General features: G+C 45.2%; 1 protein-coding gene across 2 annotated transcripts in view; it reads left to right on the top strand.

Annotated features, from left to right (window-relative positions):
* fmn1 (formin 1) overlaps positions 1–26,536 on the top strand; it is a 578,693-nt gene that overhangs the window by 239,028 nt on the left and 313,129 nt on the right. For both annotated transcript variants that reach the window (XM_068039414.1, XM_068039415.1), the window contains one exon: positions 14,794–15,644. In XM_068039414.1, coding sequence (XP_067895515.1) covers positions 14,794–15,644 — 851 coding nt within the window. The remainder of the gene's footprint in view (positions 1–14,793; positions 15,645–26,536) is intronic.

The raw sequence follows: 26,536 nt of genomic DNA, 5'->3' as shown, positions 1-26,536 counted from the left end.
CAGTGACACCCACATCCGATGAGAGAATAAAAAAACTTGATGGGCTGAACGGCCTCCTGTAGTGGTGAGCCACCTTCTTGAGACTGCTGCAGTCCATCTGGTGTGGGTACACCCACAGTGCTGTTAGGGACGGAGTTCCAGGATTTTGACCCAGCAATAGTGAAGGAACAGCGATATAATTCCAAGTCAGGATGGTGTGTGGCTAGGAGGGGAACTTGCAGGTGGTGGTGTTCCCATGTTTCTGATGCTGTGTCCTTCTAGGTGGTAGAGGTCACAGATTTGGTAGGTGCTGTCGAAGAAGCCTTGGTGAGATGCTGGAGTGAATCTTCTATATGATACACACTGATGCCACTGTGTGCTGTAATAACTCTATGACTATCTGCTGTCTTGCTTCCTTTTCCTCTATCCTGTACTTCTCTTCCTTCTCCATTATAATTGGTACACACAGTGAAATTCCTAATAGGAATCCCATACCTGGTACTATATGGGTGGGACAATATATTTGCGTGGTCACAGAGGCCTTAGGCTGTAAGAGGCAAATGCATCTCTGTCAAAGTAGAAAGCAAAATGAAAAGTTGCAGAAGTTGCCTCCAGCAATCAGTGTTTCAAGTTTACTCAAGTAAAGTGGGAGTGGGGCAAGAGATAACAAAGGAGGTGTAGATAGGATGAGGCCACAGAATAGCTGACCAGAACGTCATGGAGCAAAGGTATGTTAATGAAGTGTTGAAAGACAAAGCATTAGTACAGAAAGGGTGTTAACGGACTGAAAATTGAACAGCCACAAGTACAAATATGAAAAAAACAGTGGGTAAACAAACTGAACAAACTAAGATGAAATAAAATAAATGCAAAAAAATATGTATAATATATTGACCTTCTGGTCAGCTATTCTGTGACCTCGTCCTATCTACACATTCTTTGTTATCTCTTGCCCCACCCCCATTTTACTTGCTTATAACCTTTTACATTTCTAATATTTGCCAGTTCTGAAGAAGGGTCACTGACCTGAAACTCTGCTTCTCTCTCCACAGACGCTGCCAGACCTGCTGAGTATTTCCAGCATTTCTTGTTTTTATTTCAGATTTCCAGCATCCGCAGTATTTTGCTTTTAATTTTGTTTACTCAGTTGGTAAGCATCAAACTGAATCACTTCTACCAGTCTCAGCTGTCACTGACAATAGCTGTGTCTGATTTAAATAATGCTATTAACCCTGTCAGCATTCCGAAGGGATCATTCCCTCTGCGACACCCTGGTCCACTCCTCCATTACCCCCATCACCTCGTCCCCTTCCCATGGCACCTTCCCCTGCAACCACAGGAGGTGTAATACCTGCCCAAGTACTTCCTCTCTCCTCACTATCCCGGGCCCCAAACGCTCCTTTCATGTGAAGCAGCGATTTACTTGTACTTCTTTCAATGTAGTATACTGTATTCGCTGCTCACAAATGTGGCCTCCTCTACATTGGGGAGACCAAACGCAGACCGGGTGACCGCTTTGCGTAATTCCTGCTCTCATGCTCACATCTCTGTCCTGGGATTGCTGCAGTATTCCAGTGAACATCAACGCAAGCTCGAGGAACAGCATCTCATTTACCGATTAGGCACACTACAGCCTGCCGGACTGAACATTGAGTTCAATAATTTCAGAGCATGACCGGCCCCCCCATTTTACTTTTATTTTTAGTTATTTTTTCTTTTTTCCGTGTGTTTATTTTATTTTATTTCATCTTAGTTTATTCAGTTTGCTTACCCACTGTTTTTTTTCATGTTTGCACTTGCTGCTGTTCAATTTTCAGTCCGTTAACACCCTAATGCTTTGTCTTTCAACACACCATCAACATACCTTTGCTCCATGACCTTCTGGTCAGTTATCCTGTGACCTTGTCCTATCTACACCTTCTCCTTTGTTATCTCTTGCCGCACCCCTTCTTTACTTACTTATAACCTTTCACATTTCTAATATTTGCCAGTTCTGAAGAAGGGTCGCTGACCTGAAACCTTAACTCTGCTTCTCTCTCCACGGATGCTGCCAGACCTGCTGAGTATTTCCAGCATTTCTTGTTTTTATTTAAGATTTCCAGCATCTGCAGTATTTCGCTTTTATTTTAAGGGAAATTGAATGTTGGGGGAAGATAGCCAGTTATGATGGAGCCTGCCCAATTTTCATCTGTTTAAATTACAGGTGGATAATTGGACCAGCTGCATTGTGGGCATAAATTCCTTCTTACCTGTTTTTTCTTTCTTTGCACTAAACCCAAATGACTCTTTATGCTATGCACAGTAACAGTAAAATCTGTCCCACTGACTTTCCAATTTCACCTGGTAGTGGAAGTGGAAATTCACATTGTTGCAAGTAGAAATTTTGGTTTAAGTTAATGGTCGTAATGCACTGGTTAGAGAAAGGAAAATCATGTTTTCACCCCTGTATGTTATCCAGTGATGCTTGCTGGAAGTGCAATGTGTGGAACTCAAGTGAGAAAAAGATTAGAGTTAGCATTGCTAGCAAGGTTAGCCAGCAACTCACTAAGTTTAGCAAAACATTTAGAAAATATAATTCTAAAAAGTAAGCATGGATTTCAAAAGGGAAGGTCTTGCTTGACCAAACTTATTGAATTCTTTGAAGTAGTAACAGAAAGGATAGATAAGGGTAGTATAGTGGATGTCATATACATGGACTTTCACCAGACCTTCAAGAAGGTACCGCATAGTTGACTCATAACAGCAGAGCATGAGGAATGAGGGGACAGGTAGCAGAATGAATAGCTAACTAGCTACACAACAGAAAACAGAACAGGGGTTAAAGGCAGTTACTTAGACGGACGGAAGGTAGGAGGTGGTGTTCCACAGGAATCAGTGCTGGGACGCTTGTTGTTCACCATTTACATAAATGGTTTGGATTTGGGAATCAGAAGTACAATATCAAAATTTGCACATAACACCAAATTGGAAGGTTCAGTTATTGAGGGGGGCTATGGCAAAATATAAGATATTAACAAACTTGCAGAAAATGGCAAATAAACATTAATATAGATGAGTGTGAGGTGATGCATTTTGGTAGGAGGAATAAGCAAGCCACATACTCCTTGGAAAATAATAGTCTAAATGGGATAGAGGCACAATGGGATCAAAGGGGTACAGATACACAAATCTTTGAAAGTAACATGACTGGTGAAAGCAAGCCATAAGAAGTGCAAACTAAGCATTGAATGAGGTTAATTTCCAGTGGAATAGAATTAAAAAACGCAGAAGTTATGTTAAACTTCTATAGAAACTTGGTTAGATTGCTTTTGGAGTACCATGCAGAATTCTGGTTTCCATATTACAAAAAGGATATGGAAGCACTGTAGAAGGTGCAAAAAGCTGTGCAAGGGTGACAACAGAATTGAGAGGGTAAAACTGTCAGGAAAGGTTGAACAGGTTGGGGTTCTTTTCTCCAAAAAAGAAAAGACAGACAGGTGACCTGATTGAGGACTTTAAAATTATGACAGAGTACGAGGACAAGGTAGATGCAGAGAATATGGGTCCAATTTCAACTTTGTGCAGGTGGGTTAAAATCGGGCCGTATGTTTTCACTTGTGAGGAATCCAAAACTAGGAGAGATATATATGTCACTAATAAATCCAACAAGGAATTTAGGAGATAATTTTTACTTGTAACTTGCTGCTGTTTAGAGTGGTTGTGGCAAATATCATAGTTGCATTTGAGGAGAAGCTGAATAGGTTAACAGAAAAGAATAGGATATTGTCAAGAGGGTGAGAAAAAGTAATAGAGTAGAAGGCAGCACTTGTGTGCATAAACACTGGCATAGAGTGGTTGGGCCAAATGGACTGTTTCTGTGCTGTAAATGAATGACTACTTTGGTAAGCAGTACCCCAATAAGGAATCAATGCCTTTGGGAAAAGAGGAAAGGGAAGATATTAACAGAAAATATTGAGGTCACTTGCACTACAATTATAAAAAGCATTGTTTCACTGTATCTTCATGAGTTTCTTAAAATAGTTTATTTCGTTCTTTTTTTAAATTCGATCATGGGATGCGGGCATTGCTGGCCAGGCCAGCATTTATTGCCCATCCCTAATTGCCCTTGAGAAGGTGGTGGTGAGCTGCCTTCTTGAACCACTGCAGTCCACGTGGGATAAGTACACCCACAGTGCTGTTAGGAAGGGAGTTGCAGGATTTTGACTCAGCGATTAACATTGAACAGCAATATAGTTCCAAGTCAGGATGGTGTGTGGCTTAAAGGGGACCTTGCAGGTGGTGGTGTTCCCATGCATCTGCTGCCCTTGTCCTTCTAGGTGATGGAGGGTCGCGGGTTTGGAAGGTGCTCTCTAAGGAGCCTTGGTGCGTTGCTGCAGTGCATTTTGTTAATAGTATATACTGCTGCCACTGTGCATTGGTGTGGAGGGAGTGAGTGTTTGTGGATGGGTGACAATCAAGCGGGCTGCTTTGTCCTGGATGGTGTCGAGCTTCTTGAGTGTTGTTGGAGCTGCACCCATCCAGGCAAGTGGAGAGTATTCCATCACACTCCTGACCTGTGCCTTATAGATGGTGGATAGGCTTTGGGAAGTGAGTTACTCACTGCAGGATCCCTAGCCTCTGACCTGCTCTTGTAGCCACGGTATTTATATGGCTACTCCAGTTCAGATTATGATCAATGGTAAGCCCCAGGATGTCGATAGTGGTGGATTTGGTGATCGTAATGCCATTGAATGTCAAGGGGAGATGGTTAGATTCTCTCTTGTTGGAGATGGTCATTGCCTGGCACTTGTGTGGCGCGAATGTTACTTGCCACTTATCAGCCCGCCTGGATATTGTCCAGGAATTGCTGCATTTCTACATGGACTACTTCAGTATCTGAGGAGTCGTGAATGGTGTGGAACATTGTGCAATCTTCAACGAACATTCCCACTTCTGACCTTATGATTGAAGGAAGGTCATTGATGAAGCAGCTGAAGATGGTTATGCCTAGGACACTGCCCTGTGGAACTCCTGCAGTGATGTCCTGGAGCTGAGATGATTTACTTCCAACAACCACAATCATCTTCCTTTGCACTAGGTATGACTTCAACCAGCAAAGAGTTTCCCCCTTGATTCCCATTGACATCAGGTTTGCTAGGGCTCCTTGATGCCATAGTTGGTCAAATGCTGCCTTAATGTCAAGGACAGTCACTCTCACCTCACCTCTTGAGTTCAGCTCTTTTGTCCATATTTGAACCAAGGCTGTAATGAGGTCAGGAACTGAGTGGACCTGGCAGAACCCAAATTGAGCATCACTGAGCAGGTTATTAGAGTCATAGAGTCACAGAGGTATACAGCACAGAAACAGGCCCTTCGGCCCATCGTGTCTGTGCCAGCCATCAAGCACCTAACTATTCTAATCCCATCTTCCAGCACTTTGCCTGTAGCCTTGTGGTGTTTCAAGTCTCATCTAAATACTTCTTCCAGTGCCGCTTGATAGCACTGTCGCTGACACCTTCCATCACTTTACAGATGATTGAGAGTACACTGATGGGGCGGTAATTGGCCGGGTTGTACTTGTCCTGCTTTTTGTGTACAGGACATACCTGGGCAATTTCCCACATTGCCTGGTAGATGCCAGTATTGTAGCTGTACTGGAACAGCTTGGCTTGGGGCATGGCAAGTTCTGGAGCACAGGTCTTCGGTGCTATTGCCGGAATGTTGTCAGGCCCAGAGCCTTTGCAGTATCCAGTGCCTTCAATCGTTTCTTGATCTCATACGGAGTGAATCGAAGTGGCTGAAGTCTGGCATCTTTAATGCTGGGCACGTCAGGAGGAGACCGAGATGGATTATCAACTCGGCACTTCTGGCTGAAGATTGTTGCAAATGCTTCAGCCTTCTCTTTTGTACTGATGTACTGGGCTCCCTCATCATTGAGGATGGGGATATTTATGGAGCCACCTCCTGCAGTTAGTTGTTTAATTGTCCACCACCATTCACGACTGGATGTGGCAGGACTGCAGAGCTTAGATCGGATCCGTTGGTTATGGGATTCATTTCTGCAGGAAAGAAGGATATGGACTAAGAATGAGTGGGCATTATTTATTTGGGCTTAGGGAGACAGAAGACTGTGGAAACTTCTGACTGTTTCCTATATCACAGGGGTGATTATAGTGACTCTCCCATGAACCTGCAACCTGCACTGTCCCACCAAGCTCACCATCTCTCACTGCTCAAGCCTGCCTCTTTATACTGGATGAGTCCTGTAGTATCTAGAATGCCCCTCAAAAAGGCAAGCCTTTCATAAACATTATGCACAAGTTTCTCTTGTAATGCAGTTGAATGCATTAGATTTTGGCTAATGTTTTAATGATATCTTCCAGGTGGTATCAATCAGCTGAAGTTATGGATATGTTGGTATCACCCTGTGAAGAAAAGGGCTTTAATGTTCCGCATGCAAGTAATTGCTGTTAAGGGAAATAGAAACATACATTGTAAGATACTGAATTAGGGACCTCCTCAAACACAGTGATATTATGAGTGATTGCATGTGCATCCATTAATTTCAAAGTATGAGCAGTGTGCTAATGCCCATGATGCCCAAGGTGCTACCTTGCCTGCCCTCATCAGGTAATTTAACCTTTTTTGGCATTTGTCTGCAGTCCTGGAGATGAGAGAGGTGGAGTCAGTGCCACTGTTACCACACCCCATGTAAAACTGGAGATGTTTTTCTGAAGTTTCTTCCCATGGGCACCCAGCTGTCTCCTTTTCATTCACAGGTGTTTGTAGATAGGTCTCAGGGAAATGATGGGCTCTTCTGCCTTCTGCCATTGCCCTGCTCCTGTCGTTGGGTGCTGCTGTCCAATTCCTGTGCTACCAAAAGATTTGAGGACTGAGGCAACCTTCCTTTCTTGAAGCCATGCTTTAAAAGTGCCCCAAAATCTCTCATGAACCTCTGACAATTACCTAATTCTTGCAGTATTTTCAGTACTTACCCACTCATTGCTCAGCCTGCTGCAGCAGTGTGTACCATCGACAAGATGCACTGCAACAACTCACCGAGCCTCCTTTGACAGCACCTTGTAAACCCATGACCTCTACCACCTAGAAAGACAAGTGCAGCAGACACATAGAGTCATACAGAGATACAGCACTGAAACAGGCCCTTCGGCCCACCGAATCTGTGCCGACCAACAACCACCCATTTATACTAATCCTCCATTAACCTCATATTCCCCATCACATCCCCACCTTCCCTCAATTCTCCTACCACCTATCAACACTAGGGGCAATTTACAATGGCCAATTTACCTAGCAACCTGCAAGTCTTTGGCTGTGGGAGGAAACCGGAGCACCCGATGGAAACCCACGCGGTCATAGGGAGAACTTGCAAACTCCGCACAGGCAGTACCCAGAACTGAACCCGGGTCCCTGGAGCTGTGAGGCTGCGGTGCTAACCACTGCACCACTGTGTCGCCCTAAAAAAAACATGGGAACACCACCACCTGCAAGTTCCCCTCCAAGCCACCGCACCAATCTGACTTGGAACTATATCGCTGTTCCTTCACTGGTGCTGGGTCAAAAACCTGGAACTCCCTTCCTAACAGAACTATTGGTGTACCTACACCACATCGACAGCAGCGGTTTAAGAAGGCAGCTCACTACCACCTTCTCAAGGGCAATTAGGGATGGGCAACAAATGCTGGCTTGGTCAGTGACGCCCATATCCCATGAAAGAATAAAAACAAATCATTCTTTCCAGCTTTTTTTTAAAGGTCACCACACAAGTTACTCAGGAATTGCGATGCTGAAATGATATGGTATTTAAATTGACCTGAGTTGGTCAGTCCTTCAGGTGATCAGTGAGTGGAAGTCCCACTCTGGCACAACACCAAATTAAATGGCCCCATAGATTATCAAGGCCAATATATTTTGTTTGGATGCTTGTTGAAAATGTTATACTTCTGAAATCAAAAATGGTTGCCCATATGAGATAGATAAAATTGATTTGATTGATAAATTGTTGGTGGATTATCACCATATTTATTAAATAAACAAACAGTATTTTACCATTTCATTAAACTGCTCCAGGTTTAACAAAATAATTAATTCCCTGATCTTGCTGTTTCATAATGCAATATTGTACATATTTTATGGATTAACTGAGAGAAACCATGCATCTTATCTAACTTAACTTTATTCTTCCCTTATTTTTATTTTCCAAATATTTTATTAATTCCAAATATGGCAAGCAGGCAAACTGCACTGTGGCCTCTGCCAGTAATGTTTTGCAACCAGTATCTAGGGAATGGGTAGAGTGCAGAAGGACAAGTTAGTTATTCCCCCTCCCTGTAGGCAACCTGAAGGTTTAATTCAATGCTACCTCAATAGCCAGAAGCCCTTCCTGGCCTGACTAAATTTGACCAATTCTAATGGATCATGGCCGCAGATCTGCATGCTACCACTCAGTGGCGCATTGTGTTGATGCTTATGATAAAGCACTCCAGTGTCTCCTTTGTCCCACATATTTTTTAAATTAAACTCACTAATGGCCCAAATCACTCCTTAAATATTATCCAAATGACCAAAAAAACTTGTAAAAGATCGTTTTACTATATTATTGTTTATTTCCTTTGAAATTGGAGCCAATAAAAGTCATCCAGTGATGTAATCTCTGTCAGGGGATTACACAAAAAGCCCATGTGTGAACTGGATTCGGTTTTGAAAAAAATTGCATTTTGTTTCTAATTCTCCCAACTTTTAGTGAAGTCATGATTGCCAAACCACAATATGAACAGCATAGAAATAACAGTGATTCAATTCAACTCAGCAGTATTTCGATCTGTGAAAAATAAATTTCAGCCTTTAAGGAAGCTAATTATTTTGGTGTGTAAATTAAAATTACCTACTGTAATCAAAACATGGATACTGATTTTACAGTGCTCTTTCTGTTTGGAAGGTGCTGCAATTAAGTCTTCACTTTCTCAAATAATTGGACAACGTGGTAATCATGAGTAACTAGCAGAGACCCACAAAACATTTGCTGTCAGATTAGTATACTTAACCAATTCCATCATCTCATCTCATCCACCCATCCCGTGCCATCCCCATCCCATACCCTTCCCATTCCATACCCTTCCATCCTTCCGATGCCATCCCTCTCTTGCTATCCCCATCACACCACATTTTCATGTGGACCCTGACCCTGCCATCAAATTACTATGCTTAACCAATTCTATCTTTCACATGCCACCCGTCACATGCCATCTACTCCCTCTCATGCCATTCCACCTTTCCCATGACAACTGTTTCTCCAGTGCCTTCCTCATCCTATTTTATCCCTCATGCCATCCCCTCTCTCCCACGCCATCCACATCCCATGCCATCCCATCCTTCCCATGTCATGTCTCTCATGCCATCCCCATCCCACACCATCCTTCCCTCTAATACTATCCCATCCCTCCCTTGCCATCCCCTTCTCTCTCAACATCACCTGGCTCTCTCTCTCATATATTTTACCTCAGTCTCTCTCTACTTTATGTTATATTTTACCTCGGTCTCTATTTTATATTACATTGATTGGATTTCACCTCAAGTCTCTGAATTTTTTTTATTATACTGATTATATTTTACCTCAGTCTCCCTCTTTTCTTTAAATTCTGCTTTGTCACACCTGTTTCATCCCAATCTCCCTCCAAATCTTTCCAGAACCAATCACCATAATCTCCTCCCCACACGCCTTTGTATGCTCCAGGCAACTACCACCAAAGATGCGTCTTCTCCATTCACCAGGTGCCTTGAATTGAATCGATCAAAAAACTGTCACTCAACACACTCGGTGCTTTAATGTTACAACAAAATGTTGCAATATCTAATCAACCAACAGCCAGCCCACTGGTGGAAAACTTCACTGGATTTACAAAACATTCCACAAACCAAGACCAACAAACCCCACAGAAGTTGCCAATTTTTTTTTTAATGAGTCTCCATCTGTGATCCCTATATTACATTGCTTAGACTTTACCTCAGTCTCTCTCTTTTATATAATATTTTACCTCTCTCTCATATTATATTGGCTATATATAACCTCATTGTCTCTCTATTTAATATTACATGATTTAAATTTTACCTCCAAAGTCTCTCATTTTTATATTGTAGTCTTGCAAATGCATACTAAACACACCTCTCACTGTATGTGTGAAAACCTTGAACATATCCACTGTACACCTGATGTCTCATTTGGAGCCAAATCTAATTACCAAAAGAAATTTTCATTTGCACAACTCACCTCCCTCGCAGTGGAAAATGGAGCTGATAAACTTTCTGCTGTGTGCTGGCTCTGCCCACCAATTCAACCCACCGACCAATCAGAAAAGTCCAGACAGAAACTGCGTATTATTGCAGTAGATTATTTCCTACCAAATACAGAACAATAGATTCATAGAATCAGTAGAATGGCCTCCTTCTGTGTTGTATCATTCAGCCTACCATGCTTGTGCCAACTTAAAGCTATTTAATTAATCCAGCTCCCCTGCTCATCATGGAAGATAAAGTAGTGGAAATCTCTTCTGTTGAAATCATGGCTCTATCACTGCTCCTCTCATCAACAGTAAGTCTTTGCTCTCCACACCCCATGGTTAGTGGAGCTCTGCCTTTTAGTGTCTCCCACCAGTAGAAACAATTGATCTGATGGTGGGTTCATGGAAATTTTAAGGAATGCTATGGACAGCTCTATTGGCTTTGTCACCAGGAATGCAGTAGTTTGACACATTGCTCCTGTTGTCAGCAGCATTGCTGTCCTATTTCATGCAGGACTTGGGCCATGAACCACTACACTGTACGTGCCATGATTATGCATTATAAGGCATAATACTGTTACCATTTTAAAATCATGTGTCATCTATTTTGCCTTGAACAATGCCTGAGGAGATTTGCTAGTAACATACTAGAAGTTTTGCATATAGTAAATGCCAACTTAATATCTCAAATCAAAAATTGTCCTGCCTCTTTGGTTCAGATTTTCCAGAAATTGATTGAAAACAGCTTAAGCACTTCACTATCTCTGAGTGCATCACTGTTGAAATTCTTTCCAAATCCTTTTTGCAACCAGTTCTCCACCTCCTTTTCCCCACTGCAAAAGCATAAACTCCAACATGAACTCACCATGAACAATGACACTGGAAGTATCTGATATTTTGTTAGCAAGTTCTCCATACATCCTTACTTGTCCATTCCTCTGCCTATTTCATTTCACTGTCTTACAATTCTATTGTCAGCAAAAAGATTTTTTTTTCTCACCTGGAATAGTGTTCTGTTCTCATACTTGTATTTGTTGTAGTTATTTTGCTCAAGTCTCGGCATTGTAATGATCTGAACTACCTCAAAGGCTTGGGAACATTTTAGGCCTCATTAACAAATGCACAAAGTACTTCACTAATTATAGAGGAACTTCCCATTATCTAGGGCATGTTATCTATGACTTAGCTATGTTAAGGCATTAGAGAGAGTGCAGAAAAGATTCATGAGAATGGTTCCAGGGATAAAGAACTTCAGTTATGTGGATAAGCTGGAGAAGCTGGGGCTGTTCTCCTTGGAGAAGAGAAGGTTGAAAAGAGATTTGATGAAGGTTTTCGAAATCATGAGGAATCTGGACAGAGTAGATAAGGAGAAACTGTTCCCATTGGCTGAAGGATCCAGAACCAGAGGACACTGATTTCAGATGATTGGCAAAAGAAGCAACAGTGACATGAGGAATAACATTTTTATGCACTGAGTGGTTAGGATCTGGAATACACTGCCTGAGAGCATGGTGGAGGCAGATTCAATCGAGGCCATCAAAAGACAACTGGATAATTAACTGAAGAGAAAAAATTTGCGAGGCTACGGGGAAAGTGGGACTAGGTGAGTTGCTCTTGCAGAGAGCCGGCAGGGGCATGACAGGCTGAATAGCCTCCTTCTGTGCTGTAACGATTCTATGATTCAATCTGTAAACTCAATTTTTGCAAAATAATTTTTTTATGGAGTTAGGCTTAGTTTTGCACAAACCAGCTGGTATACTGTGTAGGATTCCATTATGGCAAGTAACCAAAGTTTCATACACATTTTTGCAATCAATAATTACAAAATAATATTTTAATAATGCTTCAGTTTGCATAAAAAAACCTTGGCTGGAATTTTACACCCTTCCCCTGCCCCCGCCCCCTCCCCCCCACAACCCCTGGCAGGCTAGGAGGCAGGGGTTGTAAAATCAGGTGGGATGTCACGCCCATTGCCTACCCAACTCCGCTGATATTTTAGCATCAGCGGGGGAGGTGGTGCATGACCCGCCTGCCATTACGCCAATTGAGGCCCTTAAATACCAATTAATGGCAACTTAAGGGGCTCTTCCTGCCATCGCTGGTATTTTGCCAGCAGCGGATGGACACTTTACCACCTGGGGAGGCCGCCCAGTAAAACCTGGTGGCCTACCTGCAGGCTCAGAAGAAGGAGGGGGTCCATCCTGATCTGGCACACTGTGCCTCATGGAGGGCCCCCCAGTGGTACAGTCTGCCCCCACTTGATTCCCCCCCCCCCCCCCATCACCAGGGCCTGTCCCAGTCACCACCTTCTCTGGCCTCCATCACTGGCTGGCTCCAGCGCTGGCTGCAGTCCCAGCAATAGCCACCGCTTCCACTGGTGCTACTGGGACTGAAGAGCTGCCAGCCCTTTGATTGGCTGGCTGCTGTTGGTGGTGGGACATCCTGCCTCCAAGAGGCAGAAGCCACAACCTCAAGCAATTAACTGCCTGAGCCACGCAAAATAGTGTTGTGGCTTCCAGGGCTGGTGGAGGTGGGCTCGTCCCCAACTTTCCAGCCAGTGGGCAGAGCCACCGCCTCCATGGCAAATCTCGGTCCTTGAGTTTTAAATTACTGTCTCATCCTTCTTTCATCTTACTATATTTATTTCATTTTCTCTCTTGCTATCTCTTGTTCTTTAACAGTACTATAGTGGCAAATTGAACAAAAAGTGTAATTAAAACAAAGATAGCTATCTAATAATCCAGCTTCCAAAGGAAGGTAGCTACTCATCCTGATTGTAAAAGTTGTAATTATAATGTATTTGTCACGCTCTTCTAAAATTTTGGTATCGCTTTAGTATGTAAATATAACTCAATATATGGATCATATTTTGTAAACAAATATACAGGAATTGGTTATGTAGCAATACTTTGAATAAATATCTGAGCTCCAAAATTCCTTATTTCCTGATCCCAGCAGTTAAGCTGGGAGCTCACCTGATGGTGTCCTCCAGGGACGTCGCTTGTAGGATTTGTGCAAAGGTACATATCTCTGGTGCCAAACAGTACTGACCCTACTGGAGTTTGTGGAGTTAATGAGTGTGTGCCTCATTAGCAAGATGCCAGATGGTACACGTGCCACTTTGGCAATTATCCTGTTGGCCCCCGATTAAGCAGAGTAAGCTGGATGGGGAAAAAAAATTTGAGCTATTCAAGGATGCACCTGATCATCTTGATCCCACCAGTGGGGCCTATATATACCGTTGTGGAGGCCTGTACACCTCCATTCACTAAGCATACCAGCACCAATGCAATGTTGGATCCTAACTGAGCAGGAGTGGGAATTCTTTGCTTGGGAAGTCCCAGTCCCTGGTTTGAACCCCTGCTCGTTATTTGCTTTGTAAGGGCCGGACAGAAATTCTGTTGCTTGTAATATAGTGAAGAATCTCCCAAAAGTGATGAAGATGCAGTATAACTGGGTATATGCCATTCTCCTGGAGGTTCTGCTGGAGGTATCTGTAGAGCCCCTGCAGAATTTCAAGGCTCTGGTCTCATAGGTAGTATGGGGTCAGAAATACAATGGCAATGTATAAATGCTAAGGTGACATGTGCCTCATTAAGTCCATTGTTTAGCTACTGTCTGGTGGAAAATGCTTTAAACACATGCATCTTGAGATCAGCCAAAAGCTAGAGACCCAACTAGCAAAATGGAATAATGCAAACCCAACAAATGTGTTGAAATGTATAGGCCTAGGTTTTATTGCACTACAATCATCAATAATGGAGGAGGTAGGAATATGGAAATGTGTGGTCTACCACCAGATCTGCAATCCGAAACTGGTGACTACTGTCAGAAGCTTTCTTCTCTCTCCCCTCCCTAGCAGGAAATTCGCTTGCCTGGCGCTTGACCAGCCTGCTGTATTTAAATGATAGTGGGGGTGGTCAGGAAAACCAGCTGATTTCCCTACCATTTGGTTGAAGTGCTACTACCGCGGTAGGTTGTGGTACATGATGGGACAATGGAAGGAAGCCTGCTGATAAACAATAGGGGGAGTGTCTAGAGGTGGCCACCTCTTCCACTCTTTTTATTTCCTCCTACATGACGTTGAAGGGGCTGCAGTGCCACAAGAGCCTTTTCTTGAATTTTTGTAACAAAAGTAGCTCTGTAGCTTTTCTACTTCCTTCAGAATTGCTTCCTCCATTTCTGGTGCTGCATTGGCTTAACTGCTACAGCACTTCTGCAGATCATTTCCGAGCATCTGCAGGATTCCTCAGCGTGGCACCAGTATTACCAGGAGTTCATCTTGCATTCTTAATGAGCCCCATCCTAGGAAGCTAGTTCAGGTTCACCATAGTGAGCAGAACTCGTGCCTTGACCCAAATTAGGTGGTGAAGCCACTCTGAAGGTCAATCTTGTTACTTAGAGTGAAAACTTCAACACAAAAATGCTTGTCAAACCTAAGCAGCAAATATCTAATTAAGGGGTAAAACATCATTATATGCTTAGATAAGTGTGTTTCATTTATGTTGATATTAATTTGTATATTGTTTCTCAACAGCATGATTTTGAGTTGAAACTTTTCCATATCCGTGGGGAACATGCTGAAGCAATAGCTAAACTTCAAGAAACTGTTGCACAACTGAAAAATAAATTGGAAAATAAAACAAAAGAGGGAAAATCTGTAACAAGAGACATTGCTGTTTGTACTGCAGATGAACTTCAGCCAAAAACATTTCGCAATGTTTGCATTCAAACTGACAGAGAAACATTCATACAGTCGAACCAAGATGATGGCAAAATAGCCAGAAGCAATCTGAGTACCCCAGGAAAGCTGAACCTTGCATCCTTGAACTTGAATTGTCAGTCAACTTGCTCTCTAAATACTATAAATGAGGAAGCTTTATCATCCTCACAAACCGCAACTTCACAAGAGTCAGAATCTCTGCCTGTTCCACCTCATTCTTCATCACCATCACTTTCAGACCAGTCTCAACATTCTGCACCTCCACTCCCTGGCTTTGAGCCTCCACCTGCGCCTCCACTCCCAAGCTGCAAGCCTCCAACTCCGCCTCCTCTCCCAGGCTGTGGACCTCCAACTCCGCCTCCCCTCCCAGGCTGCGGACCTCCACCTCCGCCTCCTCTCCCAGGCTGCGGACCTCCACCTCCGCCTCCTCTCCCAGGCTGTGGACCTCCACCTCCGCCTCCTCTCCCAGGCTGTGGACCTCCACCTCCGCCTCCTCTCCCAGGCTGTGGACCGCCGCCTCCACCCCCACCATTTGGACTTGCAGGAAATTCAACTTTTCCTAATCTCAGCTTGTCTACGGACATACGTGCAAGGAAGCCTATAATAGAACCACGTCGTCCAATGAAACCTTTATATTGGACAAGGATCCAGATAAAAGATTCCAGGTACTGTAAATAAATTTTATCAGCATTCATGTTTCTGTTTTCACTTTAGTGGTGTCCCATTCATTTTAGTGGTGTCCCATTCATTTTAGTGGTGTCCCATTCATTTTAGTGCTGTCCCATTCATTTTAGTGCTATCCCATTCATTTTAGTGCTGTCCCATTCATTTTAGTGCTGTCCCATTCATTTTAGTGCTGTCCCATTCATCTTAGTGCTGTCCCATTCATTTTAGTGCTGTCCCATTCATTTTAGTGGTGTTCCATTCATTTTAGTGGTGTTCCATTCATATAACAAATAGGAGCTACATTTACTAAACAATTACCTTAATTTGCTAAATTGGCTCAATACCACTTAATTGTGAATCACATTATGGAGAAGGGAAGGGATAAATTTTCATCTTCACCTTGGCAATATCTGACAGAGCAGATTGCCCTCCTGTTGTAGGAGCTAACTTATGGAATGAAAATCAGGTGGGTTCTATAATGGGCGAGTGTTCTGCTCTGCCAGATTACTGACCATGTGATAACCAAAAATTACCTTGTAATTATCAAAGTTGCATGGACTGAAAAAACTGAGATGCAATTTTTACAGCTGTTTTACTTTTTCCATTTTAAACTGATGATACAACAGCAATGAATCAAACAGCATTTGTTTAGTGGGCTCTGCTCTTACTCTTTGAGTATTAACACGCATCGTTTTTCACTACACTGTACAAGTTCACCTTTTGTCAAAACAATATTAATTTCATTAAATCCAGGCTAACTCTATATGCCTAAGGCATTAAATGTTTGAGTGACTCTGAATAAAAAGACATGGACAAACATTACTTTCTCAGCACAGTTCTGATGCATTTTACAAAACACTAATAATTGTGCCCTGTTACTTTTCATGCACTATGTTGAACTATAGTAATAAAAGCAATGTTTTTTGCCATTTCAACCAGTAAGTGCTAAGAAATCTTGCAAGCAGCTTGGATTCCCCTATCCTGGCTACCACTTATACCTTCTGGAAGTAATCACAATTCCCTCCTTGCAGTGGCGACAGGAATATTTTGAAATTGAAGGGGCTTGGCCTTTTGCCATAGTAAGTCAAGACTGTGCCTTATCCCTGTCAGTTCCTCATCTCTAAAGGCCAATGTGCCTTTTTAGTATCTAACTCACTGTAAAGATTTCAAATTTCTTTGCCTTTTTGCAGTACTCTCCTGCAAATATGGATTTGTTTTTTCAATCCATGTCCTTTTTTTGAGAAAGGTGTCTGGGGGTCCTTTACTGTCTTCACCTGTTCTTATTGTAACTGGGTTTAATTTTAAACACACTGTGTTTTGAGCTCCCACCTTTGGAGAATCCTTGTTCACAGCTTTCCAATTATAAGGCAAAGAAATGAGCACACCAGGTTTTCTTAGGTTTAAAGAAGAAAAGTGAAATTTATTAATCCTTAAACTTAAACTAATTTGGTTAACGCCTCCAGATACACGTCGCACCCCACGCGAGCATGCATACGCGATATGCACATGCCAATAGAGAAAGAAAAGAGAAGGAAAATAAAATGGAGAGGTTTGAGATAATCTCTGAAGAGGGTTTTTTTTTACTGTACTTCGAGCTCGCTGTAGGGTCCTTGATTGTAGGTAGTTTTGCTTTTCATTGGGGCCCAGTTTTCTTCTTAAACTTTGTTCACTATAGGAGACTTTTCTCTCTTGCCGTTCATTTGTTTTCAGTGGTTTCTGAAGCTGGTGAGAGCAAGATGAGAGCAGACAGGAGAGAGGTCTTTTCCAGTCCAGGAGTAAACAGCTTTCTGAGTTCAAAATTCCGTGGCCAGTTCAAATTCAAAAAACCAACAGCCAGCCAGTCGTGTGACCTAAACTGGTCTGACCACTTCTTCATTTGTATTGGGGAAGCAAGGGCTGGGTCCCTTGTTCCAAAACTGTCTGCTAGCATGTCTTTCCAGTCAGGGGCTTGGCAATTCCTTGTGATAGGCCCTCTTTTCTTCCCAGCCACAATTTTAAGTTTTAATGTTCATGTGGCGAAATAATGTGTGCTTCAGTCTTTGCAGATGGGGGTCTTGCCTGACACCATGAACTTTTTTTAATCACTTACTAAGACTGGCTTCTTCTCAGTCTTTTCTCAGAGTCTGCTTTTCCAAATTTCCAACATCTGTTTCAGTGGTGCCAAGAACATGGACCGGGGAGCCACCATTTGCTAATATGACTGTAATGAGAATCAATATACTGTTTAGTTGGCAGTGCAGCCAACCGATTTCTCAGTTGCATCAATACTATGGCACATGGAAAATCTTGTTTAAGGATGAAATAATGAGAATGAGCACTTTACTTTCTCCAGAGGGCCCAGAAGCCCAACGGGCTTGTTCATTTGAGATGTTATTTCCCACCTCACCTCAATGAAGTTTAAGTTTATAATAGAATCAAATTTTTAAAGAGGTTTTATTTTCTCTTTTTATCTATAAGCTGTTTAACTAGAATATAAGATATTTTTTGCCCAACAACAAGGCAGGTGGAGCAGTTCTGAGAAGGAGTTCTGGCTTAAGGCACAGTACCAACCTCCTTGGGCATTTGGTCATTCTGAGAGAAAATGCCATTAATGCTCCCTCCTGCCTCATTAATAACTCAATGAAGGCTCTGTGTGTATTTCAGACACAGATTTGCTCTATTCAATTGGGGAAACTCCACAAATCCTAAGGCTATTTAAAGGGGATGCAATCCAGACATTACAGAGTAGCTTGTAACTTGGTGTCTTGTTGTAAAACTGGCATTGAAGATCAGCTGCCCTTTACAGAAATTTTCTGGGTTTTTTTTATCTCAATAGTAAAATCAGTGCCATAGTGCAGAATTTTATCTGGCCAGCAGGAGTGGGAGTGGAGGTTTGGTGGGGGGGCAAAAAATCGGGGTGGACATGCTCACCTGGAAATCTGACATTGTGATGTCAGGTCCGAATTATGTCAACAGTAGGAAGGTTCCAAGGCGCTGTCGCTGCTATGCCATAGCGGGACTGCAATATGAATTGCTGAACAGCTAGTTAGGATGCATTTGCATCGAATTGAAGGTGCTGGGTTCTCTGCAAGGGTGGGTGCAGTCTCAGGAGCTGGGCTGTCTACAAGGGTGGGCACGTCTCAGGTGCTGGGCTCTCTGCAAAGATGGGCACAGTCTCAGGTGCTGGGCTGTGCAAAGATGGGCACAGTCTCAGGTGCTGGACTCTCTGCAAGGGTGGGCACAGTCTCAGGTGCTGGGCTCTCTTCAAAGGTGGGCAGAGTCTCAGGCGCTGGGCTCTCTGCAAAGGTGGGCACAGTCACAGGTGCTGGGCACTCTGCAAGGGTTGGCGCTGAGGGGCATTAGCGCATCTTCAGCCGAGTAGCAACGGGAAGATCCTGAGTAAGGCAAGATCATCTCTCCAAGGACAGCGCACAGGAGGGGCAGAGAAAAGGTTGCATTGGTTTCATACACCCAGTCTTTATGGATTCCCGCTCCCCCCCCCCCCCTCCCCCCCCCCCCCCCCCGCCGTGCTGTGAAGCAGTGGTTCAGAGGGAGGGAGGGAGGGCAGGATACGGCTGGGCACATCTGTGAAGCTCCAATAGGGGAGCACCAGCCGCTGGCCATGCTAAAAGGCCTATCTGCACCAGAAAGTGTAATAGACTCTCCTCAACTAATTGGAAATGTCTGAACGGCAGTGTCAGTGAACACTATGGTTCTCCAAGGAGGCCATCACCAACTAAAGTGCCCAGCTGCAGGACAAGCTGCAAACCATGGGCTTCAGTGGACACCCAATCCCATGGCCCTGAAGATCACTGTGGCACTCAACTTCTATGTACCTGAATCTTTCCAGGTCTCCCAGCAACAGCCCACTGCTGCATCAAGAGGGCCGGTGAGTATATGTAGATCCGGACCCACAATCAGGCCGAGAAGGCCGTCAGGTTCGGGGCCATCGCTGGATTCCTTCAGGTGCAAAGTGTTATCAACTGCATGCATGTGGCTATCAAGACTCCCACTGAGCAGCCAGCCGCCTTCATCAACAGGAAGGGCTTCCATTCCATCAACCTTCAACTGGTCTGCAACCACCAATGACGTTTCCTGCAGGTATGTGCCCGCTTCCCTTGAAGCAGCCAGATGCTTCCATACTTCAAATGTCCCAGATGCCTCAGCTTTTCAGGCTACTCACTTGCCTTCAGAAATGGATTCTTGGGGATACCCATTGAAGGCATGGCTACTCATGCCAGTGAGGCACCCTCCAATGCAGCAGAAAACAGTTGTAACACCTGCCACAAGTCCATCTGAGCAACCACCGAGCAGGCCACTGGGTTGCTGAAGATTAGATTCCGGTGCCTCAGTCGATCCGGTGGAACCTTGCAGTATGCCCCAGCGAGGGTTTCGCGTATTGTGATGGTCTTCTGTACTCTACACAATCTAGCACAGCAGAGATGGAGGCCTTGCATTGAAGAGGACATGATTGATCACCAGTCCTCATCCGTCGAGGAGGATGTGAAGGAGCCTACTGAGCAGATAGCACTGTATTTTGATTCCCTTGCACCAGAGGCCAGGGCCATTGAGAGATGTGCAAGGGAGGCACTGGACAATGTCGTACATACCCGCTTCCTGTCTGTATGATGGCCTTTCACTGTGAACTCAATAAAGACTGACTTCACTGTATTCCGCCTGTTGCTTTCTTCCTATTGTACTCCAGTGCCTATTGCCCAGGTTCACTATGCACTCTGACACATCTGAGACGTTGACCAAATGTGACTTGTGCCCACACTGGCAGCCCATTGAGGGAGCAAGGGTGAAGGTTGCATCTGACAAGGCAGCAGTGAAAACATAAACCATTTACAGCAATGATTTTAACCTCCATTGATCCACGCAATTGGAGCAACCAATGAAAAGGCCACAATTAAAACATCCATGATGCCCTAAGTGCATCTAGATGCTCTTTTTATGCCTTCATGTGCTTCTACGCAGTGCGCCCCCTGTGCTGGCAGCTGAGATGGAGGCAGGCTGCTAATCGGGTTGCCCCTTAGCCTGGGATGACTTTGGCAAGCGTCCTCTCTGTGTCTGAGGCCTGGAGGGCCCAGACTGGCTGAGGGGCTCCTGCATAGGTGCAGGAGGAAGCCATACCTGAGCATGACAGCACTCATGGCATGGATGGACTCCCCCATTGTCCACTCATAGCCACACATTGTTTCTGGCAGCTCCATCAAATGTTCCCTTACCTCTCTGTGCAACTCCAGCCTGTTCTGTGCTGCCGACACCAGAGGCTTGTCATCAGTCAGGGGCTCAGCATGGGCCTGGCCTGCCACAGTCCTCCAACTGTCAGGGGCCTCGGCTACAGTCACAGCTCTGTCAGTGCTTGGGCGCGTGTGTGGTGCTGTTACCAGCGTGTGACCCTGAATCTAAGCCCGAGCGCAAACCCACCAACGTGAAAGTATCTGTGAATGATGTGATGGTGCATCCTCTGTTTCTCCTCCTCCTCAGAGATCAACAGTAGGCCCTCTGTCCCAATGGCTGCACTTTGCTCCAATGTACCATGACCTCCATGAGAGAACATGAATATTTGGGGGTTAGGTGGTTCAGATGTTGTCATGCCAGCCATTTGCGATGTGGATCTCGAGAAGTGTGGTGGAAGACACATGAACACAATGTCTCCTCACTCTCTTGTGTGGACACTCCAGTCTCACTGTCCATGATTGTTCGGTCACCCTGGGCCCCTGCTAGTTGCAGAGCCTCCTCCTCTTCCAGTGTCAGAGGATGCACATCAGGGATCCCAGGGCCAGTCCTCGATACCTCCCTGGTGTTATGGGCATGTTTCCCCTGCAAGCAGAAAGAGAGATTCAGTTAGAACTCGCATAAAGAACAACAGGACACTTAGGTTAGTGATAGCGTTTTGTCTCCTGATGGGGTCACCCAAATGACTCCTCCTCACTTCTGCTCTCAGGTTCATAATGGGGGTGAATTATGAAAGAAGGTGGCCTCTTGCTAAGATACAGCCATGTATCTGACAGGATGTGTTGATGCCTCACGGACTTTTCACCTTCTGGTCGGTCACTCCCTCCCAATATAGTGCTCTTCCAACATAGCCACATGCAAGCCCCAAAGAGCAGTTTGATATGGAGGACTCAGTTTGGCAGAGAGAAGGAGGTCATTGACCGTTTTGCGGCATTGGACCCTGTTCCGGGTGGTGACCCCACTGCTGCTCACCTCCTCTGTGAACTCTGTCCAGTCTTGGATGGTCTAGCAGGAGGGTCTCTTCTTGCCATCCATTGGAAAGAGGACCTCCTGCCGTTCCCTTGCAGCCTGGAGGAGAATCTCCAGGGAGGCATCGCTAAACCATGGGGCCACCTTTTGTCTGGCCTTGGACGTGGTCCAGGTTTGCACCCGGTCCATCTGTTAGCTTCGGAGTCTTGGTGCAAGGAGTCCAGCAGCAACAGCACCAGTGGGGGTGAAGGGTGGGTGATGTCCAGTGGTAACAGCAGCAGTTGCATGCAGTGGTTATCCATCAGTAAGGGCAATCGTCAGGGTTGTGGGGGGTTGGTGTCCAGCAGTGACAGCAGAAGTTGGGGGGTTATGGGTAGTTGCCCAACAGTAACTGCAGCAGTGGTTGGGGGCAGGGACACCAGTAACAACAGCAGCAGTGGACGGGGTCCAATAGTAACAAAAGCAGTGGCGGAGGGAGGGGACAGAAGTAACAGCAGCAGCAGTGGAGTGGTTCCAAAGTAACAGCAGCAGTGGAGTGGGCCCAACAGTAACAGCAGCAGCAGTGGAAAAGTTCCAACAGTAACAGCAGCAGTGGCGGACGGCGGGGACAGCAGTAACAACAGCAGCAGTGGAGTGGGTCCAACAGTAACAGCAGCAGTGGCGAAGGGCGGGGACAGCAGTAACAACAGCAGCAGTGGAGTGGGTCCAACAGTAACAGCAGCAGTGGCGAAGGGCGGGGACAGCAGTAACAACAGCAGCAGTGGAGTGGGTCCAACAGTAACAGCAGCAGTGGTGGAGGGAGGGGACAGCAGTAACAACAGCAGCAGTGGAGTGGGTCCAACAGTAACAGCAGCAGTGGTGGACGGCGGGGACAGCAGTAACAGCAGCAGTGGTGGAGGGAGGGGACAGCAGTAACAACAGCAGCAGTGGAGTGGGTCCAACAGTAACAGCAGCAGTGGTGGAGGGAGGGGACAGCAGTAACAACAGCAGCAGTGGAGTGGGTCCAACAGTAACAGCAGCAGTGGTGGAGGGAGGGGACAGCAGTAACAACAGCAGCAGTGGAGTGGGTCCAACAGTAACAGCAGCAGTGGTGGAGGGAGGGGACAGCAGTAACAACAGCAGCAGTGGAGTGGGTCCAACAGTAACAGCAGCAGTGGTGGAGGGAGGGGACAGCAGTAACAACAGCAGCAGTGGAGTGGGTCCAGCAGTAACAGCAGCAGTGGTGGAGGGAGGGGACAGTAGTAACTGCAGCAGTGGGGGAGGGCGGGGACAGCAGTAACAGCAGCAGCAGTGGAGAGGTTCCAACAGTAACAGCAGCAGTGGCGGAGGGAGGGGACAGCAGTAACAACAGCAGCAGTGGAGAGGTTCCAACAGTAACTGCAGCAGTGGGGGAGGGCGGGGATAGCAGTAACAGCAGCAGCAGTGGAGAGGTTCCAACAGTAACAGCAGCAGTGGCGGAGGGAGGGGACAGCAGTAACAACCGCAGCAGTGGAGCGGGTCCAGTAGTAACAGCAGCAGTGGTGGAGGGCGAAGACAGCAGTAACAACCGCAGCAAAGGAGCGGGTCCAGTAGTAACAGCAGCAGTGGTGGAGGGCGAAGACAGCAGTAACAACCGCAGCAAAGGAGCGGGTCCAGTAGTAACAGCAGCAGTGGCGGAGGGCGAAGACAGCAGTAACAACCGCAGCAATGGAGCAGATCCAGTAGTAACAGCAGCAGTGGCGAAGGGCAGGGACAGCAGTAAATTCAGCAGCAGTGGAATGGGTCCAGTAGTAACAGCAGCAGTGGCGAAGGGCGGGGACAGCAGTAACAACAGCAGCAGTGGAGTGGGTCCAGTAGTAACAGCAGCAGTGGCGAAGGGCGGGGACAGCAGTAACTTCAGCAGCAGTGGAGTGGGTCCAGTAGTAACAGCAGCAGTGGCGAAGGGTGGGGACAGCAGTAACTTCAGCAGCAGTGGAGTGGGTCCAGTAGTAACAGCAGCAGTGGCGAAGGGCGGGGACAGCAGTAACAACAGCAGCAGTGGAGTGGGTCCAGTAGTAACAGCAGCAGTGGCGAAGGGCGGGGACAGCAGTAACTTCAGCAGCAGTGGAGTGGGTCCAGTAGTAACAGCAGCAGTGGCGAAGGGCGGGGACAGCAGTAACTTCAGCAGCAGTGGAGTGGGTCCAGTAGTAACAGCAGCAGTGGCGAAGGGCGGGGACAGCAGTAACAACAGCAGCAGTGGAGTGGGTCCAGTAGTAACAGCAGCAGTGGCGAAGGGCGGGGACAGCAGTAACAACAGCAGCAGTGGAGTGGGTCCAGTAGTAACAGCAGCAGCGGCGAAGGGCGGGGACAGCAGTAACTTCAGCAGCAGTGGAGTGGGTCCAGTAGTAACAGCAGCAGTGGCGAAGGGCGGGGACAGCAGTAACTTCAGCAGCAGTGGAGTGGGTCCAGTAGTAACAGCAGCAGTGGCGAAGGGCGGGGACAGCAGTAACAACAGCAGCAGTGGAGTGGGTCCAGTAGTAACAGCAGCAGTGGCGAAGGGCGGGGACAGCAGTAACTTCAGCAGCAGTGGAGTGGGTCCAGTAGTAACAGCAGCAGTGGCGAAGGGCGGGGACAGCAGTAACTTCAGCAGCAGTGGAGTGGGTCCAGTAGTAACAGCAGCAGTGGCGAAGGGCGGGGACAGCAGTAACAACAGCAGCAGTGGAGTGGGTCCAGTAGTAACAGCAGCAGTGGCGAAGGGCGGGGACAGCAGTAACAACAGCAGCAGTGGAGTGGGTCCAACAGTAACAGCAGCAGTGGCGAAGGGCGGGGACAGCAGTAACAACAGCAGCAGTGGAGTGGGTCCAGTAGTAACAGCAGCAGTGGCGAAGGGCGGGGACAGCAGTAACAACAGCAGCAGTGGAGTGGGTCCAACAGTAACAGCAGCAGTTGGGAGGGCCGGGTGGGTGAAGGTGCTGCAATACTCCAGAGTCACTGCATCAGTCAAAGGCAGCAGTACAAGCGGGGCTGGCAGGGTTTTAAAGATGGCAACTGCACCTGCGTTTCCATCATCTGATGCCGCTATCAATGCCTCATAGCCCTCTCCCATCCTGCAACAGAATGGGCCATCTGCCTCGGTTATGGTAATTGGCCGGTTGCCACATGATCGCAGTTGGTTGGCCGCTCATGTGACATGCGGAGACACTGCCCACTTCATCACCAGGACCTGTGATAAATTCAGCCCATAGTCTTAATAATAAACTCAATCAAATAGCATTATAGTTGAATGACTAGTTGGTTAGCAAAGGAAGTATGGGGCAAGAGTTCTTGTTTTTGTTAATTTGTGGGAAAAGAAGAATTGAGTAAAATGCTATGGACACACTAACAGCCTTTAATGTTCTGATGACTCCTACCCTTTGAGAAGTTATTAAAACACTAGTGAAATATTATGTTAATGACCTGATCATGAAGGGTAAGATTTTGAACACTGTGGGCATAATCAGATGCCTGCAGCTCGAGGATCTACTGTGTTGGCCTGAAATGGGGCATAATGCAAAGTAAGAGCATTTTAATTAAACTAATTAGCAAATTGATGCCTTTCTATCCTAGTTTAGAAGCAATAGGCCAGCACTGATAAATGCAGAAATTTACAAAGGGAAATGCAAATACTGAAGGCAATATTTATGTTCTGTTGAATCCCCACTCCACCCCCTACCTTTACCAACATAAAATACATACCCTTTTTACCCCTGTTTCTTTTATCAACACTATAATGAAATTCATCAATTCATTAATTTTAGCACTTACTTTGGATAGTTTCATAATTTTCTTAAAGTAGCATTACACAGTCATTCAATATGAACATGTTAATTAACCTATGTGCTAATAATAGGAGCCTGGAGTTTTCCTTTTTTCAGCACAATTCACCTGAAGGAGGCCAAACTAGTGCAAAAGATTGTAGAATTTTAAGCACAACTTATTGAAATTTGATTTATGCTGAATGTAATGGTTTGTGCTAATGTAAAAACATGGAGCTGGAAGTTGGCCCCACCCACAAACTGATCACGTTTCCAGATAAAATTCATCATCAGTGTGAGTTTCTGCTAATTGATCTCATTTACAGACCTGCAAGGAAGCTTTGAAATTTTTTTTAGGTGCAAGGTGATATTCCAGAAAGTTTTGATGACAATCTTTTTTAATTTACTAAGAAACTGGCTACTATACACTAATATAACTAGCAAATGTTTCTGTATAGTTTTTTTCAATTCATTTTCAATTATTTAAAATTGGGTTATTCACAGGACGTGGACTAGGCACTCTTAATTATAAATGCTTATTTTTTGTGATTAAACCCATTTTCAGATCAAACTGCACCAAGTTGCCACTCTTAAATATATCAAGGATTTTTTTTAAATTTAAAATTAAATTTAAAATTTTTTTAAAATGATGTTCTAAAATGCTGCCTGACTGTACTGGTTCATGGCAGATTTTACGTTCAATATGCAGCTGAGTTTGACCAAAAAAGTGAGAAAGAAATTCTCAAAACTGTTGTAATTTGGATACAATTTGTGCTCAGATTCTCGATTGTGCCAAAAGCAAAAATTCTACCCCCATGTAGTGAAGAATTTCAATTTGTGAAGCAGGTGTGCTGATATCTTAACACTAAATATGATAATATGAAGTTGTAAATTCACAAGATTTACTGGTAGCAAACATCAATAGGGTTTATGAAGCACAAGTTTATTCT

This window comes from Heterodontus francisci, chromosome 9 (genome assembly GCF_036365525.1).
Source record: "Heterodontus francisci isolate sHetFra1 chromosome 9, sHetFra1.hap1, whole genome shotgun sequence".
Lineage (NCBI taxonomy): Eukaryota > Metazoa > Chordata > Chondrichthyes > Heterodontiformes > Heterodontidae > Heterodontus > Heterodontus francisci.
Note: the sequence above shows the minus strand (reverse complement) of the source record. Positions and strands in the feature narration are given on the sequence as shown.